We start from the raw sequence: 20,480 nt of genomic DNA, 5'->3' as shown, positions 1-20,480 counted from the left end.
CCCCTGTTTGAAGTGGTCCCTGTGGGCAGGAGGACACTGGAAAGTTGGCGTGTGTGTGTGGAGGGGATGGAGCAAGGGCTTCACCTCCCTCTTCCACCCCCCAACTGCTGGAGACTCCTTGTCTCTGCTCTGCTTTGGGCTCTGATCTACTGCCCAACTGGAAGCAATGCGGGAAAAAGGATGCATTTGTCTCCTTCCCTCTCTGTTCAGTCCCCTTCTCCTCAACCTTTCTTTGAACATGTCAGCAGCAAGGCTGGGCGGTTGTAGAATGAGCGAGAGGCTAAGATTTGTTTCTGTTGATGCTCTCAATGCCATCGAACAGACACCAAAGGGAACTTTGCACTGCAGGAAAACCTGGATCAGCCCACGAAGAGCTCCAGCACTGGGGAAAACAGACATGGGAGGCGCCCAAGGATCGATGCATGGGCTGTCCAGCCTCCTCTTTCCATTCCCAAATGCTGCCAGATCCAAGGACTGAATTCACCCTTTGCAGTTAGGCAGAGCTCTACAGTCTGCAGTCAGCTGCAGCTCTTGAAAGCGTGGTGCGGGATGCGTGGATCCTCTCTGTGTAACCCAGGAAAAGGAAAGCAGAGGCTACATCCAGCAGCACCCAAAGACACATCCCTATCTCCAACAGCCCCTACTCCGTGCTGAGATCCAGGACAAGCCCTGGGGCACCAGCCAGGGAAGACAAATGACAGGGAGCAGGAAGGCTCCTGGCCATGGTGCCATGAGAGCGGCTGCTTGGCTTGGCACTGAGCATGTTGGTCAGACCTTTTTTCCTCCCTTATTCCCACCTTCCAGCCACCCAGCATAAAAAAACTGTTTGCTTATTATTTTTTTAAATACCCCATTCATGGCCTGGCTCCCTTTCAAATTCCCGGAGAAAAGTATTTATCTGCCTTATGAATGATGACATCCGGCCAAACCCCAGACACGCCATCACGTCTGATCCAGCCCAGCCGTCTATCACGGCTCTCATATCGTTAGTGGTAGGCTGGCCGCGTGCCAGCGCTCAGGGCTCGGGAAAGGGCTCCCACCACTCTCTCCAGAGGAGAGAGTCAAGGACTTTTATTAATTAGCATTTTGAATTGTAGCTAATAAATACCCCTTCGGCATTCAGGCTGGGATATGAAACAACAGAGACGTCCTTGAGATGCTGTAGCATTTTGCTGCTGGAGGCGAACGGACAAGAGTCACCTGCTAAGTCCTTCTGTGTGATGCAAACTCTCCTCTCAGGAGAGCAGTGGGCAGGGGAGGCAGCGCAGCCCACCACCAGATGCAGTGGTGCCTCACCCACTCATCTGCCAGCACTCCAAAGGTCAAACACACAGCAGTTTTGCATCGAGTGCAATTTTGCACCCAAGGGCTGTCCTGCAGGACACCACAGGATGCATCTAAGGTGACAGAAGCACATCTTGTGACAGAAGCACATGCTTTGGATTATATTTCGGGCTGGCCCCCCACACTCTACCTTTGGTTACTTCTGTGGGACACAAAGCAGGGAGATGATGAGCAGGACATGGCCCTGATTGCTGCTTGGCCAGGTAGCAACAAACACAGCTGAGGGCAGACAGCCGCACTGCTTTGAGCCGAAGGTCTGAACCTGAAGGTCTCCACACCTGAGTGTGCTCCTTGTCCTGGCCCCAGCCCCACCACACCTGATTTCAGACCAGCATCTGGCTCAGTCTGTGAGACAAAAGGAAAGGTCAGAAAAGTGGGTGCAGGACTGAAGCTGCCCTTCAATCTCCTATGCATGCTGTTGCCCCAGCTAAAGCCAGCTCCAGTAGGTGACTCCCTTTGCAGAACAGCTCATCGTCTTCTTATGTAGGGCTCAGACACACACAGGCAGTTCGCCATGCCCTGAAACCGCCTCAGGGGCTGTTAACCCCCATGATAAACCCTCACTCAGTGTCTTTGCAAGCTCGTCTTGCTCTTCTGTCTCTTGCTTGCCCCTGAACTGCCACCTTTGCTGAGGGACGACCATCAGGTTGGCAGATTAAGTGGTGAGCAATAGCGGGGCAGGATGGATGAGAGCAGCAGCTGACAGCACGCAATTAGTTAATGGGCTGCGGGGCCCTCAGACCAATCTCATCAAGTGACTGTGAGCTGCAGAAGGAATGATGACAGGCCAAGTACTAGAAACAGAAGCCAAAGGAGGAAAGCAGGGATGGGGGAAGGGGGAATTAAAGTGAACAAACGAATAAAATGTAAAACCCATAGAGAAGACAGAATCCACACAAGCCTAACACCTAGCTGGAGACCTGCAAGACTCAGTGTTCCTGCTCAGAGGAGAAAAACAAAATCCCTTATCTACCTCCGCACCCTTCCAATAGAGAATGTCAAATCAATTTATTGCCTTTCCTTGCACAATTAATCAAGCCTCCTCCGTTGCTCAACCTTTGGTAGAGCTGCACATAGTGTCACATGCAGCATAAAGAGCGAGCCGCATAGCAGGAGATGGAGGCGGCTGCTCAGATTTATGCTGCTTGTGATTAGTAAGAGATGGGTGGCTCCTGGCCAAAGTAGCTCACAGTCACAAGACTTATAACCACACAGAGTTGCGTAAGGCACGCGAGATTCCTTGCAAACATTCCTTGTTTTGCATGGAAAAAGTCAGGAGCGGTTAAGGATGGGGCTCACAGACATTACTAAGGGAAAGAGCCTTCAAACGAGGCAGAGGACGCGCAGTCCCAGCCTGGCCGCTGCCCCATGAAATGAGGCTTTTCAGCCTGACCACGTTTCTGAAACCAGCATTTCACTGAACAGAAAGCGGCACTGTGTTAGGCTGTCCTGGGGGGAAATTAATACTTGATGGGGTCCCAGAGAAGTACGTCCAGTTCCCTGGTGGAGAAGGCCAGACCAGGACTTGACCGAGGGGGTGGAGGTATCCACCTGAAGCTGTGCAGCCCCCATTCCCTCTCCAAGAAACCATCCAAATCCCAGATCTGTGACTCCTGAGGTAACCATCAAAGCATGTCAGATACTTGGATGCTGGCAAGTTGGAGGCAGTGTGTTTCATCAGCACCCCAGTGGCAGCAGCCACCCACCCAACTTACTCTTTGGGGGGCGTCAAGTCGTCCGGTCGGGTCTCAAAGAACTGCAGAACCTCCTCACACTGCGAGATGTAGGGAGGCAGCTGGATCAGGGCCTGCAGGTGAAACAGAGACATGGGTGATGTGAAGCACTGCCGTCACGACTGAGCAAGGAGCCTCAGAGCACAGGAGACCGGGTCATGGCATTGTGGAGCGCTGTGCTGGTTCCTGCTAGCTTGAAGGAATAGGGCTGTGGGTGATGGCAACTGCAAAAAGTAAAACTGACACATAACTGAAGATCTGAAATCAGGGAGCAATGCTGCAGCCCTGCTTCCCAACCTGGAGCAGATGCTTGACCATTTTTCTATATAATTCCCCCGCCCTCCATTTGCTGTCACAGCATTCTCACAAAAGGAGTGCGGGCAATCTGAATCTCCAGTCCTTTCTGTATTAGAGACAAAGCCACATCTACAAAGCCCCAGGGTTACCACAAGATCAGATGTGGCTCCATACTGACCTAATTGCCGGGCCCCAAAAGCCCTCCCAGCCATTCAGCACATGGTCATTCGCTGCCAGCACAGCAGACAGTCAGACCACTAATCACAGCCCTGCTGCAAACAAGATCACGTGAGAGACACAGGAGAGAGAAAAGCACTCGCTCCGTGGATTTTGTGTGCAGGGAAGGGCTATCCGAAGACCAGGCTTTGCATGGATGCCATTCCCATGTGGGTAGCACTCCCCAACACCAAGCATCCCATGATTTGCACAACTTCCCCCATGCCAAAAAAGTCACCCCTATTTTACAGCCTGGAGAAGGGATACACATCCTCTGATAGCAGGGAACGGTCACAGAAAACATCTCGCGCTGGGAGCACAGGAGGCAAGACCCACGGCTCATTTTTCAGGATGTCTTGCAGGACGCCCAACCACCGCTGACTCAGTTGGTGCAGCTGTGGCTGAGTCAAGCAGGCCACCCTGCAGCCCAGCTGGTCATGGTCTGCAGTGGTTGTGGCCACGAACACAAAAACAGGGACACGAATAGCGTGATGTTTGTCCCACCTCTGGCTCTGACGTCCAAAGGAGTGAACTAGCAAGGGCCGTCAGCACACAGCTTCAGCCCATGGTGCTAGAACCACAGCAAGTCACTTTGGTCATTTACTGGACAAACACACCTTATTGCATCAAAATCCATTTTCCAGGGCGTGAGAATGGATTACTCTCTAGCAGGGATTTTTTTAGAGGTTCACCCAGTCTTGTTGGGCTAGAACGTCACAGCATTGCAAATCCTCCAACCACACCCCACCAACAGCTTCTCAAAAGCCCACTTCAGGGGAAACACCAACAAGTGCAGAACACAGAGTAAACTGGAAAAATGGGAAGAAAGTTCAGACCTGTGCTGCCTTGTGAAAGCAGTGGTTCCCTCCTTTGTTGCTCCCCTCACCTGCTTCCAGCCCAAATCTCATCCACCTTCCCAGGGCTCTGCCAGAGAACAAAGACACCTCCATACTCCACCAGGGGATGGCAAGAAAGCAGAACCATTCCTATGCAGTTTTCTGTGGGAACCTGTTCACAGCAGGCTTGCTTAACCCTCAATTCTCATTCAGCAGGCTGGGGGAGATTTTGTATTTCTGTTCTGTACCACCAGACTCTGAGCACACACAGAGTCTACCTCTGATAATAACCAGGGCAGGGAGAGCAGGATGGGACCCCACGCCTCAGCCCTGCAGCACTACGTGCCCTGGAGGAAATGTCTCTGCTCCCACCGACTTCTTGCTCATCCCACGTCTCTGCAGCTCTTCAGTCCCACACCCACCTTGGAGCTCAGCAGCAGGTTGTCAGCTAAGCAGCAGCATCGGGAAGGCCAGGCCCAGTGTGCGTGTTATTGCTTGGAAATGCATTAACGGGGGGAGGAGAGAGCAGCTCTCTAAGTGGGTCATATACCATCAGCCATTATGTTCCAGTTGTTAAGTCAAATGGATTCATTATATTTTATGCCATTAGTGGCATCATTCTGAAACAGACAGCTGCAGCATCTCATCATTTAGGGACTTTTTCTTCTCAAAAATTAAATTTACGGCTGTCTGTGTCTGTGTGGAGCTGGCACTTTTTAGTGACTTGGAAGACAAAGGGCTGATCGCTGCTGGCTGGAGCCAAGTTATTTGCACCGTCAGCTTCCCTGGTGCTGCTCCATTTGGAGCTCACAGGTCTACGTACACCTTGCACCACATCTCCATCACTCGGCTGTCGTCTGCTGTCTTGGCCCTCCACGGTTTTCACCCACAGCCCCACTCCAGAGCTATCAAGATGCGTTCACTAATTTATCTTTACCCTTGTATTTGTTCCTGCAGCCACAACAACCCTTTCCTAGGTCTGGCCGAGGCCCCACACCCACAGTCTCTCCTGCCATGCAGAGTCCTAGGCCACAGTCACTGCTACACCTCCTATGCCTAAGGAACATAAAAAACTCACTGTTTCCCCGTTTTCTCCCTCAGATTTTGCAGTCTGTGTATATGTTTTCAACTGCATGCATAATGGATTCCAGAAGTACCAGTCCTGCCTCCAGACTTTTTCATGGCTGCTGGAAATATCATTCTGTGACATGATAAGACATGACGTATTTTGTCTAAAATAGTTTTTAGGGACTTTTTTTTAATGGGGAAAAATAAAACACTAACAAAAAACAACAGCAACAACAACAAAAAACCTGTCCTGACCTTATAATTTGCTTTATGTTTTAGCAGTCTCGTATTCTTGAGGAGTATGGATGAAATTGTCTCAGCGTTACTGGTGAAAGGCCCCAGTCAACTGTACCTTGTCTCCACGATGACACGATCAGCGGGTGGGAGAATCAGTGGGTGGTTTTCATCACCAAAAAGGTTTGATGATGAGGGATAGCTCACACTCCCCATTCTGCCAGCACTGGGGCACCATTATGTGCTACTAGAACAGGACTGAGACTGATCAAGGTGGCTTCATCTTTGACACTAGCACCCTTCCCTTACCTTGCAGTACTCATCGATGGGTATCAGGCGCTTGACTGCAACGTCACGGATGTGACTCCGGCGGAAGAGGATCTTCCCTGAAGCAGGAGAGACAAAGAGAGAGGAGCAGGTCAATGCAATGCTCAGCGACACTCTTTTGAATCGCTCTGTTGGGACCTCTTCCCTGTGCATCCTGTTCTCACCAAAAGCACCGTACCTAAAGCACATTCCCTCCTGTGCATTAAATGTTAGAACAAAGCATATTTAAAACGGCAAGCATGTTCAGGTAGAGAGAAGAGGAAACAATTACCAGCAAAGTGCATCCCCATCTCCTCTCACCAGTGTGGCAATGACAGAGGAACAGCCCTATCAAAGCACATGTCCCATACCTTACTGCCTGTCTGCAACGTGGCGTGGGTGTACAAGTCCACCAAAACCACCAGCACTGGCCAGAGAAGAAAGACATCCCTGCTACAGGCAACACAGCCGTGACCTCTGCTGCAGGCTGCGGGCTCTGAGCTAAGCTCCAGCACAGGCAGCAGCCAGGCCAGGGGGGTTCTCCCCATGCAGCTCCGGTGTCAAATCGGTCCTCGAAGCCACAGCGTCGGGACTGCAGCTTTGAGTCAGGCCTATAGGATTTTCCTTCCTGTCTGGGGTTTATTTTTGTTCTCCATTAATGGGATCCTCTTGCCACTCCGCTTCCTCCCCTCTCGCTTGTGGTACAGACCTATTTCCTTTGAAGTCTAATGAGTCCTAAATGCTTCAAGCTGCTTTCACAGAGAACTGCTTCTCTGGCATTAAATGAGACAAAAGCCATTAGCAGACAGCAAAACAGATATATACAGAGACTCAGTGATCAAAAGGACCTCTATGTGATAGGATTTCAAACTTCCAAAATACTAGGAACATACACTGGCACTACTTTCAAATACAATAACCAGAAAAAAGTGCTTTGAGAGGGGGTGATAAAGTTCCCTCGAGGTCCTTCCAACATTTCCTATACAGCAGGAAAGTCTTGTCTCTTTTTGTCCCCACCTGGCTTTCTAATCCCATCCCAAACATGCAGCAAGTAACCGCTGTGTCTGTCCGTGCGATCCCTTCGCTTAACAAGGAGGTCACCACTGGGCAACCCAGCAGCCAAACACCAATACACGCTCGGTGCAAGCAACACCAGAAAACTGAAAGCACTCTGAAGAGTCACTAAGCTCTTGGCTGCGCCATGGCCACTTTCAACCACTCCAGTAAGACTTTGCAGGAGCCATGGCAGCGCTGGAAGCAGAGGCTGGATGCTACCACGTTACCTGTGAACAGGCTGTGTTAGAACGGCCACATGCCTACTGCAACTTTAAAGCCCTCCACTGCTCCCTGACTGGTCTGGGATCTGGAGCATGACTGACCTGTGCAGCCTGCCAACATATTTTTTAAGCAGAGATGAACTGAAATGACCAAATTTCAGCCTGCAAGGAGCATGAATCAGAACTTTATGGAGGAACCAAACCTCTCATTAGGCTCAGTTAATGCAGAATGCCTTCAAAACCGGACTGTGAGATCACACTCGGCACTAGAGCTGTGCTTGCCCTCAAGTGAAATGCAAAGAGTCAGACGTGCTCATACCAGAAGGATTGCTTCTCCTTTATGTCCCACTGACAGCCAGGGACTGAGACACTCACGGTGGGAAATACTCTCCCCTGAAACACATTCCTTCTTGCAGCCCGTCACAGCCAAGTCTGGCAGCCTTTGTGATACAGTGGAAAAAAAAAATGCCCCTCTATTCAATCTGTCTTTTAGAAGGGTGAACAGCCTGGGAATGCAGAATTTGTCTGGAAAGACTGTGAGGGAAAGGGAGCGACAGCCAGGTCTGAGCTCCCTACCTTGCCTATAGCAATTATTTTCCTTCAGACAAACAAACAATCAACAGTTTTCTCATTAGCAGTCATGGTGGATTTGCTGCGTAGATTTCTATTTGAATGATTTTTAAAAGATGAATGGAGTGGGATAGCTTTGTTGCCAATTATAAGGAATAGCTGTTTGGTTTTTACATCTGCCAACATGAAATCCCTGATGGATGGGCACATTGTAAGCATCTAAAGGAGCAAACTCTGGGTGTGGAAATATTTAAATATTTAACAAACAGATGCTAGTGAATAATAATAAAAAGAATATAGTTACAGGGAATAAACGCATCACAACAACTGAAGTGATCTTAAATTAGCCCAGGCACAGAGCATGAAAACCAGCAGGAAATCCAGCTCATCTCTTGATTGCTCTAGATCTAGTATTTTTCAACAATGAAGTTTATTTTCTAACAGAAAGCTGTTGTTCCATCAAAATGCTTAATTAACATAATTATAGACCCTCCAGTGCTGCCAAATACAGCTATCTACATCCTTGATTTGAAAGGCAGGGGAGCAGAAAACTGCTTCCTTCCCTCCTGGGCCAATGAGGCACATTTTCCTGGGCACACTTCCCTTAGACCATACCTCCAAAATGGGAATAGCAGTGCTGCCTCGGGGGCTTTTCAGGGGGCTGAAGACCATAACATGCAAGAGAAACATCTGGCTTTATTCATCTCATATCTGTATCCCTCCTTGCTGTAGCTCCTGCCCTCAGCTTCAGCATGAGAAGCACAAACAGAAGAACCTGAAGGCAGGCAGCTCTGCACGTCTTTCTGATTAGCGTAGGTTTCCATCAGCTGGTAAGGTCACTGCCACTGCAGGCTCCACTTCTCCACCTTCTCAATCATGGCGTAACTCAGGCACTTAGGAGTGAGCAGTTTTTCACATATTCCTACATATCAGGTTATGCACGCACAGACAGAGCAACGAATCTCCCTGTTAGCACAAAGTCGTCACTGCACAAGGAGGAGCAGTAACATACACCATCCTTTACACGCACAGAGCTGAGCAGACTGAACTTTTATCTCCTGGGAATGTGTCAAGTAGGTTGATTTTGGAAAAAGAAAACAGAGATAAGGCACTGCAATGGAGCGGCTGCCCTGACAAGTCTCCCTGTGCAGGGAGGAGCACCCAGCCTCTGGGACACACCGTCTGCTTCAGCTGGATGTGAAAACCTGACAATACCTACAGGAAAACAGTGGTGCCTCGGAGAAGGACTGAAGTCACTCTGTGTACAAGCTACAATTTAGGAAGTGTCCTTTCTCCAGATTAATACACAACACTTCATTTCAGTGAATACATTTACAAAGCGTTACGTTACCTTACTGTAACTGTAATCTCACTAAAGCATCGCACCTGCCTTGCTCGATATGTATTTGTTTCACAGCAGAAGTTAGGTGTCGTGTAAGCATATGTTCTTTGAGCGCAGCCTGGCAGTATTATTATTCTCCATCGGTGTTTTGACTGGAGAAGTCTGAGCAGCACAACCCATCCTTTACAATTACAGGAAATAAAACTGAAAAAGGGAGAGTTGAAATATTCACAACTCCTTAAAAATCAGAACAAACCAAGTCTCTCTTCGCTGGTCTTCAGTGCAGCAGCAGGAGGATGTTCCCTGTCTACATCTCCCTGTCTACACCTGATGTCATATTTTGCACACTTCTTGGCTGGTTGCAGCTGCTGGGGAGAATTAAGCCATGCAGAATTGTTTATTATTGTAGGATTGCTCTAGAGTAGCAAGGATAGGTTTCATTTAGAAAAAAAAAAAGGTAAGACACCATAAATATTTATATCAACAGGACAAAGTCAAATGCAGAGCTTTTAAGAAATTGCCAGGTGTTTTATACACAACACAGAAGCAACTGGGATGAGTGAGGGACCCCTGCCGCAATGTCCAGAAGTCCTCCAGCTGTCCGCTGTCCCCATGAACAGCCCGGGAAAGTGGCAGGACACAAGGGGCAGCCCTTGGCAGAGGATTCACCAAAGGGGAGGAATCTCAAGGGCAATCGATGCCAAGTCTCACCCTGCTGCTCCTCCACAGCCCCTGGTACGTGCACTGCTGCCAGCGCCAGCTGTGCTCCTCAGAGGTGGCTTTCAAGCCACCGGGGCTTCCATTTACCCAAAGGCAAGACAAATTGAAGAGCAACACAGCAGCAAAAGCCACGTCTCTGGCTCCCCTACTGACCTGAGCATTTGTTTGCTCATTTTATCTCCTCATTGACCTTGGTTTGTTCTTACAACCAAGCCACCTATATGTGTTAGGGCTCAACACATCTTCATTGCTAGGGGCACCCAGCACCGAGGGCACTCAGAGGCACAAAGAAGGGGGAAACCTAACAAAAAAAACCCAACCCACCACAAAGCCAACATCTGGCCACATCTGAAGGACCTCGAGTCAGCAGCAAGCCTCCTGTCTCCCCAGCTCAGTGACAACCAGAGACCTTGCAAGCAGCCTGGATACACGCTGTGGGCACTCACCCTGCCCCTTCCTGTTGCCCTGCCTGACCTCCTCTCCCTCCCCTTCTGACCTGCTGATACGATCTGACCAGCTCCGGGGCTCCCTTTGTGTCAGTGCTTCCATTTCCTCTCTTTCACTGCCCTGAGCTCTGGGCTGACAGGAGGGAGCCGATATTGTTCATTGCCCGTCTGGGAGGGAAGCCTGAAAAGCCACCGGAGAGAGCCTTGGTACTCCTTGAGACTCCACCAGCCAGTGCGTACAGCTCACAGCCTCCTGGGATGCGATGCTCCCCACTTACAAAGCTCTATGTCCCACCACCACAGAGGCACTCCTCTTTTCTTCCCCTTTTCCATAGGGACGTTCATCTCCCTCCACCACTGCGGCCAGACAAGCACTTCTGCTTGTCTCACACCACCATCAAATCAACAAACTCCGCAGTAAGCACCTCCATTCTTTGTCCCATGCTGTGCCTCACCCTGCGGAGACTTCACGTGGAAACACGGTTGTACCACTGGCATTGTTTTCTCCAAACCTCTCCTTCAAGCCTTTCTTTTCCACAATCCCTGAACTCTTTTCTCCAAAAAAAATCCCACTAGAAGAGTGACAACCAACACGGTTCAGCCAGGACACCTGGGGACAGCCTGCTGCCTTTTACTCCCCATCCAGCAGTGAACTTGCTGGAGCAGAGGTTGCCTTTCTGCGTTTAAGTTGTGCACCACTGGGCTCAGGGTTTTGACAGCAGAAATAACATTGCTGGGCTGCCCTGTACCCAGCTGGACGGGAGCAGGGGATGCTGCTACCCACCACCCCTGCTCGGGGCACGGGCTCTGACCCCAAGCAGAGGAGCTGCACGGTCCAGCCCGAGAAACTTCACTGAAGACACAGCGTACCCATGAAAACCCTCTGGAACCAGAAAGTTTCTGCTCTCCCAGGCCTGGAAGAAACCCCTCTTTGTGGCTGATCAAAGCTGCTGCGCTTTATCTGATTGTCTGAGAGCAAAGGGCGCCGCAGGAGCTCAGGAGGGGGGTGTGAAGCGATGCGGGCAGCACGGCCCCCACTGCCTCGGGGATCCATCAGGGACTGCGACGTGTCAGAGAACAGCGTGGGGAAAGCGCTGATAAGGACTGCAGGTCTCCAGCAGGATGACATAGAGCAGGCAGGCCACAGGAGGAGTTAATCTCTCCAAACAAACAGGTAGGGAAAGAGGGCTGTGCAAATTATCCCCTCCCATGGGAATTCTCCAGGCAGAGCTGACAGGAGCACGAAGCAGAAGAAAATGATGCAGGGGCTTTTCAATCAGCAGAATAGTTGAAACTCCTCTTGATCCAAAGGCTGTTACTGGGTCTCAATAAGCTGGAGGGGCAGAGAACCTTAAACACATCACCCCGCTATCACAGCTGCGAGTGAAGCCAGAGATTTCAAGCCTGGAAAAATGTCTGTGCCTCTCGCTTTACCCTGAAGGACTCTCCCCACTTCCCCCACCCCACTGCCTCGGAAAGAATTTACTTCTCTGCACCTTTCAAATCACAACCAGATTTTGCCTGGCACGGGTTCCAAACTGACGTTAAGAAAAAAAGAAAAGGCAGCCCCAAATGTACACATAATTAGTCCCAGCCCATGGAGCAGCCAGCTAGCTACGTGGGCTATTCCTAGGACAGGGAAGCAGGCGTGGGAGACAGCACTTCCAGGAGCCCTGCACTTAGCATCTGTTTGGCAAAGCTGTGTGCTGAGCACATAGCCTGGAGAAAAGGAGGGGGACCAGCAAAGCGCCTCCGTGGCCGTCCTGGGAATCTCCCGAGCACGGAGTCCTGTGCATCTGTGAAAGGAAGGTGAGTTCAACAGTGCCTCTAGCAAGCTCATGGGCTGAGATCATGCTGGGAAGAGCACAGATAGTTCTGTTAGTTTGCCAACAATCTGAGAGAACTACAGAGCACAAGAGATGGGGCAAGAAATCTCCCAGGTACTGGATGAGATGGCCAGAGGAATAGATCTGAAGAGATGAAACCTCCATAGAAGAAAGAGAGGGGGGAGCCCTTGAAATTCCTATGGGTGCTGCTGGTCACCTATGATACACGAGAAGGATTTTGGTCTGGGCTAAAACAGTGAAGCTCCTCCGGGCACCACTGGGCCAGGATGATGATGCAAGAGAAGATGCTTTTTCTTCCCCACCAAGCTCAGCAGCAAACCTCAGTATCTTGAGTTCCTCACTACTGGAAATAAAAATAAAATACATTTCTGAAACGACAGAAGGTTGAAAAAATAAAAGGAGGAGGAAAGGCAGCTCCCCAGCTTAGTAAATCCTTGCGAATTCTGGTTATTCTATCAGACTCAGCAGCTTTTCTTCGTGAACAAGAGTGGAACCACATGGAAAGAAGTCCCCCCAAATCTTCCCCAGTAGCAAACCATCCATGTAGGAGTTCACTGAGGAATGCAAGAGTTCCCTGGAGCAAAACATTCCCAAGGCCACTGTTCCTAGGGTCTGCTGGGCCACGTAACAGAGAAAAACATGAGATAGGTTTGTTTAAAGCTCAAAGGTCAGAAGCAGAGCAACTGCCTCCACATAGGACTCTGCTTGCATATCAGCAGGATTCATCGAAACCCTACAGAAAAGGCAACTGTGCAGATTACGGGCTGCAAACGAGCCTGGGACTGTCCACACAACATTGCTATGGCAGAGAAGCACATCTTGCTAGAGCAGAAAATAATAACCGGGACCTCTGCAGACCTCCAGATCTGATGCAGATGCAGCGGGGGTGTGGAAAATCAGGTACCACAGCTGGACAAGGGACGAGTTGTCTTCCACCTCCTGTATGAGGCCTTTGTGGGGAGCTATCAGCATCCCCCCAGATGTCCTGGGAGAAAAGCCCTAAAGGATGTGGCCAGCACTGATACCTGTGCCAAGCAGGTTAGCAGGCTGGGAAGGGACCAGAAAGGAGGCATCATTCTGCTTTTTAAACTGATCCCACCAAATCCTCTTTCCTCTCCTCCCTTCTTGGGAGTTTGCTATTGTCTGTAGCTAAAGCTTCCTAAAAAGCAATTTTACAGCCAGTTAGCTCAGCCTCAGGCAACCCCTCCTTGCTGAGGTTCACGTTTCCAGCAAAGCAGGCTGGCCAGGATCAGCTCCAGGCCACTTGGGCTGTACAGCGTTTGGAAGGCTCCGCTCTCCTTATAAAAGCTGTTTCCTGAAAGATCTGGCACAGCCCCTACACAACTGGCCCAACTGAGCTCATTTGTTTTCTTAGTTCATTCTTTCCTGGGGTCTCCATACCATCATCTCTCCAGCCAGATGTGTAACCCTTAGTGGGAATTCCTGCAGCGAGGACGGAGCTGTCGTGCCTGCCCTTCCCAGCACGCCGTCCCCTGGGATCTCCTCTCCCACCAGCTGCTCCTGACGCTGCTCCAGGGACCACAGCTGATCCCATGCACGGGCTGGTGTAGCCAGCACTGTTTCAAAGGGCCATCCTCAACACCACATGAAGCTGGGCAGGCTGTGCCAGTGGCTAAAAGCCAGCAAAAGTAGCCAAGAGTCCACTTCACATTCCCCTATACAGCAGGGGAGGCTTTCCAGGCACAGTGCTGGAGCTGCAGCATCCTGCCAGGCCAAATCTGACCCCACCGAGCTGTGTTACAGACGAGGCTGGGGCTTTTACCTGGGAAGGGACAGCCCTGGCTCCAAACCCCACAAGTGCAACTGCTCCCCTCCCCTTTGGAGAACCCAGCTTTATGACCAAGTGGGCTGAAGGACTTTCACTTGTGAGAGCACTTTCTGATGTACAGATCTACTTCGAAACCCCCAAAGTCTATAGAGATTTCCAAGAAGCAAGTCCTCAAAAAAAAAACAAAACAGCAGTAACAAGAAGTGACACAAAGGAAATGGAGTTCCTCTGGGCTGGATGTTGTAACAATGGAGTAATCATGGAGCTTTCTCCTCATTCTGGGAAACCAGCCTGACAAACAAGCCCAGATGATACCTTCTCAGGTTGTGGTGGTGACCCTAAGTTTGGGAGGTTTAGGGCTTTGTCAAGAAAGCCAGAGCTGTGTGAGGCACAGGGTCACAAGAGACGCTTTGGAGAATTTCAGCGGTCACAATGTCTAACATTACTCTGCAACCATCTTCCCCGACAGCAGCATGCTTTTAGTACGTCACTCGAGCCAAATCTCCACCGGTAATGAAATTCAGATGCTAAAAACGTGGCTTAAAATGGGACTGGGAGAAAACTGCAGTACTCACAGAAGCTGAACGTAATCGAAAACCTAGCGAGTCTGAGCATACTAGAGCCACATTTTGCAGGGAGAGTGACCCAGTCCCGTGTGTGCTGAGCTCACTCAGATGGCACCCCTAGGTGGAGTTATATGATGTCTGGGTTCAGCTCTATGGTACAAAGCCCACCGCCACCCCAAACTGGGAAGGCCGAGAACTGCTGCAGAAAGGAACCTTTCTGCTTAGCACATCCCCCAGCACTGCCCGAAAAAATGCTTTCCCTTACCCACAAGTGAAGTCCTGTTTCAGAAGCAGACAGCTTGCAATCCATCTCACTGAGGAGGTACCGCTCGTGGGAAAGCCACCATCTCCCCACTGCTCCACCATGCGTGGCGAAGGTAACAATTCCCATTTCTTAATGGCAACTTCCCTGAAGCAAGAGGACTTCTGAAACTGTCCCATGGGGATAAGGAGATGTGAGGTTACCTATGTAGTGGCTACCTGCTGCTTGGAGGTAGGCCACCATTCCATGCTGCTATCTTCTCACCACATCCACCTCTTAAACTCAAAGAGGCCAACTGTTGTACATCAATGGTATTTCTTCTCAGCTATTGCAAAAAGCGTAAAGGAATATTCAAGAAAACATTCTGCATCTAGCATGGCCTAGCAGTTTTCCACGTCAACATGTGACTATCTCTAGAAACTGTATTATTTAATCCTGTTGAAAAAGGGGAACCACAGCAAAAGGGCAAACACCTCTACAGAAGAAACACACAAATGCACAAGTTCCTACAGAGGAACTCACCACCCCATCCTCACTACCCCAAACTGCTTTATTACACAAGATCCAGGCTTTATTTTCCGGGAACTTCAACTCCCTTTTTTCTCCAATGGAAATCCCAGTGACATGCTGCTTAGGGAAAGGAAACTATTTTGACACAAAGAAGAACAAACAAATATTGATGAGTCTGCTGTGAGAAGCCGGGCTCTGACCAGGCTTCCTGAGCCTGATGCTACCTTCCAAAAATAGCGGCATTTTGGTGGGAATTCTTTGCAAGTGCAGCGCAGCCAAACTGTAAGCCCAGTTTTTCCAAGTTATGCCCTTTGCCAATTTGGCTTCCTTTTTTTCTCCCCAGTCCTTGCTGGCAGGAGTGGTTGTGCAGCAAAGGCTTTCTTCAGTATTAACGTCAGGTGTACTTTGTTTTTCCTGATGTTACAACACAAGGAACAAGCCAGAAGCAGAAATCTCTCGGTGGGAAATCCGGATGAGATTCTCTTACTCTCAGAAGGGGGTGTAAATGATTTTCTTCAAGCCAGTCAGAGAAAACTAAACCCCACGGAATGTCTTTATGTGTCTAGAAAAGCCAGGAGGCAGAACACAGCACAAAGGGCTACATTAAATAAGCCTGACAGCCACTGGAAGTGATTATGGTACCGTGACAGTTCTAAATATGCCCATTAGCTACTTGTGGGTGGGGGTAAAGACAACTTTGTGGTCAAACACATTAGCTATGGGTGCACGAAAGGCTCCCAGGGTCCCCTCAGTCTGGGTATTTTTGCATGGCACATTAGGGCTCTTTTTTCCCCCCTGTAACATCAGCCCCAGAGGACAGCCACAAGCAATCCTCTCCACCACAAAGTCTGAAGTGGGCCACTGCATCTGGTCCTTGGGCACACAAATCCTCGGCTGCACGTTGGACTGGCGGGACACTCGCCATGCCTCAGAAACCCCATCTTTGAGCAGCCAGTCCCAAACATCACAGGAGGAAGCCAAGGCTGTCAGTCAGCTTGATTTAACATATGGAGTTCAATTGTTACTTTTTGCTCTCCGGACGGCCCTTTGAATTACGTGGGACAGGAAAAAAAGCAAATGAGCATTTCCTGGGGAGCCTCATGCCATCCTCAGCCCTGCGTCACGCTGGCCGTGCCCTTCCCAAAAACAAGCAGGCTGCTGTGGGGTAGCTCCTGGCAAAAGCTGTGCACGTGGGACTGCTGGCTGAAGTCACCCGTTAATGCTTTCTGGAGGGAGAGGGAAGGGGCTTAACACTCACGGGGTGCCCTGCTAACACAAATAGATGTTTTAATGGGCACAGCACTGTCTGAAGAACTTTCTCAGGTGGTTCAGGAGGTAAAAGCTAAAGCATGTCTATATTCGCACAGGTACTGAGGCGAAGCTCATTACCATGCCAAAAACAGCATGTTTCTTTTTTTACTGGGGCCCACTCTCCTACCTGGCAGGAAGGGGATGATCCTTTGCTTGGGGTCTTTCTGCCCTCCTTCCATCGGAAACTTGTCCAGCATTTGCATCTAGAAAAGGAAATGCAAGAAAGGTGATTAAAGGTGATTAAAGTCAGTAATATGCCCACAGCACAAAGCCACACTCCCCCAGAGGCAAAGCCTGGGGAGAACATCCAAGCTAGCAGTGTCCTGAGACATTGTACACAGCATGATCAGTCAGGGTATGGTGAGCACAACACCAAGGATCCTAAGAAGGGCCAGAAATCCTAAGAAGGGCCAGAAACAGAAGATCTTACCAGCGTTTCTACTATTTTCAAGTCATTTCTCACCACCGATGCTGCTCACCACTATGATTTTGCTCAGCAAGGGTGGTTAACGTCACCGGCATTTCTACAACTAAGTGTCATCCCGATGGACTTCAGTCGCTAGAGCTCAGAAGCTCCTCACAAAAAGGCATATTTTAAGCTCAAGGAATATATTAGCTCAAGCATAGCACAGCACTGACACAGCTCCTGGACTACAGCTGACTTGGACTCAGAGCACGGCCTCATGCTTGCAGGCAAGGCCATAAAGTTATGCGTCAACTTTGGGGAACGCTTTGTGCTACAAAAGCGATAAATGTTTGAGAACTTCAGCGCTGAACGAATAATTTCCTGACTGGTGCAACTGCGTGGAGACTGCGCTCAGTAAATTCGGTCAGCAAAGAGAGGCGATAGACAGCTCCCACTCTTGTTGGTGTCCACTGGGTGTCTGTACTGATGCTTCAGGGCATGCACGCTGCTTATGCAGCTTAAGACAAAGCCCCTGGCAGGATCCATATCCTTCACATTTCCCATGCTTGGCCTTGCTGGAAAACCTTACTTGGATCGGAGTTTGCACTTAACAGAGCAGAAGAGGGGAAATGTTCATCCACCCATCACGTAGCTCAGCTACTCCCTCCTTCGGAAGGAAGGGGATGGAGGTGCCAACTCTCCCTTGTTTTCTCTAGGGTATGAATCCGAGCTCTGTTTCCCATCACTTGAAGAGCTCCCTGGTCCCCCGGGTGTCTGAAGTGGGCTTTACCCTCTTCTGTCGGAGCTATTGCACTCCACATAAATAATTAAGTGCCTATGGAAGCAATGGAGACAATCTGCCCAGGAATTGTCCTAAGCACACCCTCCTACAAAGCCTATGCAGTCATTTTCCTCTGGCACAATTAATATTTAAAGCATTTTGTGCAGAGAGGAAACCACGCAACTGGAGAGACAGAGCCACCCATCCTGCGGCAGCCCCACGGGAGGCAGGAGAGGCAGCACCAGGCAGCCAGACAAACATACCTCGCTCCCCCGTGCCAGCTGCTCAGCCACAAAACATCGGGAACCCCCTCATCACAGGGAGCCCACCGAGGGCGGCAAGGTCCCAGCACCTGGGTTTTCAAGGATCTTGTTGTTTGGCACCTATTTTCCCACATTTACAGGAGCCATCTGCCCCTAGCTGAAGGCTGTGGGCTCCTCCACTGCGAGGCACGAGCTTGTTTCAAGTGTTGTGATGGTGAAGCTAAGCTCCCTTCTTGTCCATAGAGCACCTCTGTTCTGGCACATCAAATACTTGCCTTTTTTTTTTTTTTTTCCCTTGGATCTCAAATGCACCAGGATAAAATTCTTGAGGCTTGGTGGAGAGGGGGCAGAAGGAAGGAGGCATTTTTCCTATGTTGCGATTAAAAATATATATATATAAACCTCCCCCAACACTCCCAAACACAACAGGAAAACCAAAAGAATCTCTCAAACATTCTCTTCAAAATGAAAACAAGGCATCTCCAAACCAGGATGACAATAAGCCCAAGCAGACTGTGCTTACAGCTTCTTTCCACTACAAATTTTAGAGTGTGCAACAGAGAAAACGAGCGCAGACTCAGCAGTAGCTGGGGACGGCTCTGACGTTACCGGCAGCCACAAGCGAGCACGGCCAAGGTAGCACGGCTTCACCAGGCTCCTGGGGCATGTAAAACGCTCCTGTTCTTCCCTCAGTCCACAAGAACGAAGGGTGGCCCAACAGCTGCCCTGCACAACACCCGCACTGTGCCACGGCGGGGAGCAGCGGAGCCTGACCGCCTCTAACCCCGACTCCTCCTGTTTGGAAGAGCTCGTTAGGGCTTGTGACAGGCGAGGGACGAGCAAAACAAAACAAGCCACAAACGCTGCACATCTGATTGCTGTTAAGCAGCGCAATATTTGAGTCCCTGGAAGCTTTCCCCTCCTCTCGTTTTTGAGCACGAGCTGAGCATCTCTCATTCCTGGAGCACCCAGAGCCTCTGAGGCACAGGCGGAGCAGGCTGTGGTTTCTCCCATGTGCACGTGCCTGGATGTTGCCCCTGGCCAGAGCTGCTCCCAGCCGTGTGATCCCACCAAACCAGGCCAGAACTTCAGCCCAGAAGCTCCCCATTTCCTGCAGTTTCCTGACCGAAGGGTCTCTCACAGCAGTGGCTCAGCAGAGCAGGAGGAACCACGGGGCTCTCCTGCTGCAGCTGCCCTGCTGGCCCCAGCCCTTGAAGGAGCAAGGCAGAGGGCTCAGTACCTTGCATCCCACCCAGCCCGGCTGCCACATCACACAGCTCCGGAGCAGGCAGCAGCACACGCTAGTTCATCAGGTTTGCTAGACATAAGCCTGTGGTTGAGCACAGAGAGAAACCCACTCCAAAGAAAACAGCCCCAGAGCTGGCTCCGAGCACGGCAGGCAGGCTGTGTGAGCAGGATACAGCAGCCCACGTCTGCAGAAAGCAGCCTGCCTGTCACGGGCTGGAAGCTCTTCCACTGCAGCACCACAACATAAAGCTGCAGCGAGGAGAAGAACTTAACAGCAATGGGAAGAAGTCAGCTTCGGGGCTAGGAGGTGCCCCTGGAGACCGGAGGAACCCAGCCGGCAGGTCTCAGCATTTTGAGGCTCCCTGAACCCCTTCTGGCCCATCCTGTCCCAGCTGATTTTGCAGGACAGAGACTAGAGCTCAGACTGTTGCACTGCTTTTGCCCCAGAACCCTGGAAAAAATACAGAAAACGGGCAAATGCCCAACAACCCCACACACCCTGGGGGACAGATGCACAGAGAGAGACCAGAAGACGGTCTGCAGAAACCGAGGCACACCAGCGAGAAGCTGGGCAGGTTTCATCTCAGAGCACCTTCCTGCTCAGCCTCGGCATGGAAACGCGCTCCCCAGCAGGCGAGGAATTTTGGAACAAAGGCGGCGAGCACAGGGAAACTCCCACAAATCATGTCAGCAGCCAGGGTTTCCATCCAAGCTCCGAACGAGACTGATCACATCACATTCCCAGAAGGGAAAACTCGCCCAGCCATCCAAGATCCAGGGGAGAGGGGGGGAAACAGGCCGACAAGCAGCAGACAGACGCAGAGCCCTCTGGAGCGCAGCTATCCATGCGGAGCACAGGGCAGCGCTGAGGCCAAGAGCCAGTCTTGCTCTCAGCAATGCAGTCAGCCGGGGGGGGAAAACAATAACCCTATTGTTTCTCCCCCTCCAAGATTATTTAAAAGTACTGGAGACAGAACCTTAAAAAAAGGAGTAGATACAGCAGATGCATTTTGGTGTCTTTTTGTTAGGTGGGAACTCGAAGCATTGCAGGCACTTTTCACCGGTTCATTTGCAGAAATGGCTGGGCTGGACGGTGCTCGCACACAGC

General features: G+C 50.5%; 1 protein-coding gene across 7 annotated transcripts in view; it reads right to left on the bottom strand.

Moving 5' to 3' along the window:
* Window positions 1–20,480, bottom strand: part of SH3PXD2B (SH3 and PX domains 2B) — a 71,792-nt gene that overhangs the window by 22,129 nt on the left and 29,183 nt on the right. For all 7 annotated transcript variants that reach the window (XM_035338348.1, XM_035338353.1, XM_035338350.1 and 4 more), the window contains 3 exons: window positions 16,802–16,877; window positions 6,038–6,114; window positions 3,060–3,151 (listed from right to left, as the gene is read on the bottom strand). In XM_035338348.1, the coding sequence (XP_035194239.1) occupies window positions 3,060–3,151; window positions 6,038–6,114; window positions 16,802–16,877 (245 nt within the window). The remainder of the gene's footprint in view (window positions 1–3,059; window positions 3,152–6,037; window positions 6,115–16,801; window positions 16,878–20,480) is intronic.

This window comes from Oxyura jamaicensis, chromosome 13 (genome assembly GCF_011077185.1).
Source record: "Oxyura jamaicensis isolate SHBP4307 breed ruddy duck chromosome 13, BPBGC_Ojam_1.0, whole genome shotgun sequence".
Lineage (NCBI taxonomy): Eukaryota > Metazoa > Chordata > Aves > Anseriformes > Anatidae > Oxyura > Oxyura jamaicensis.
This window is presented reverse-complemented; position numbering and strand designations above follow the sequence as displayed.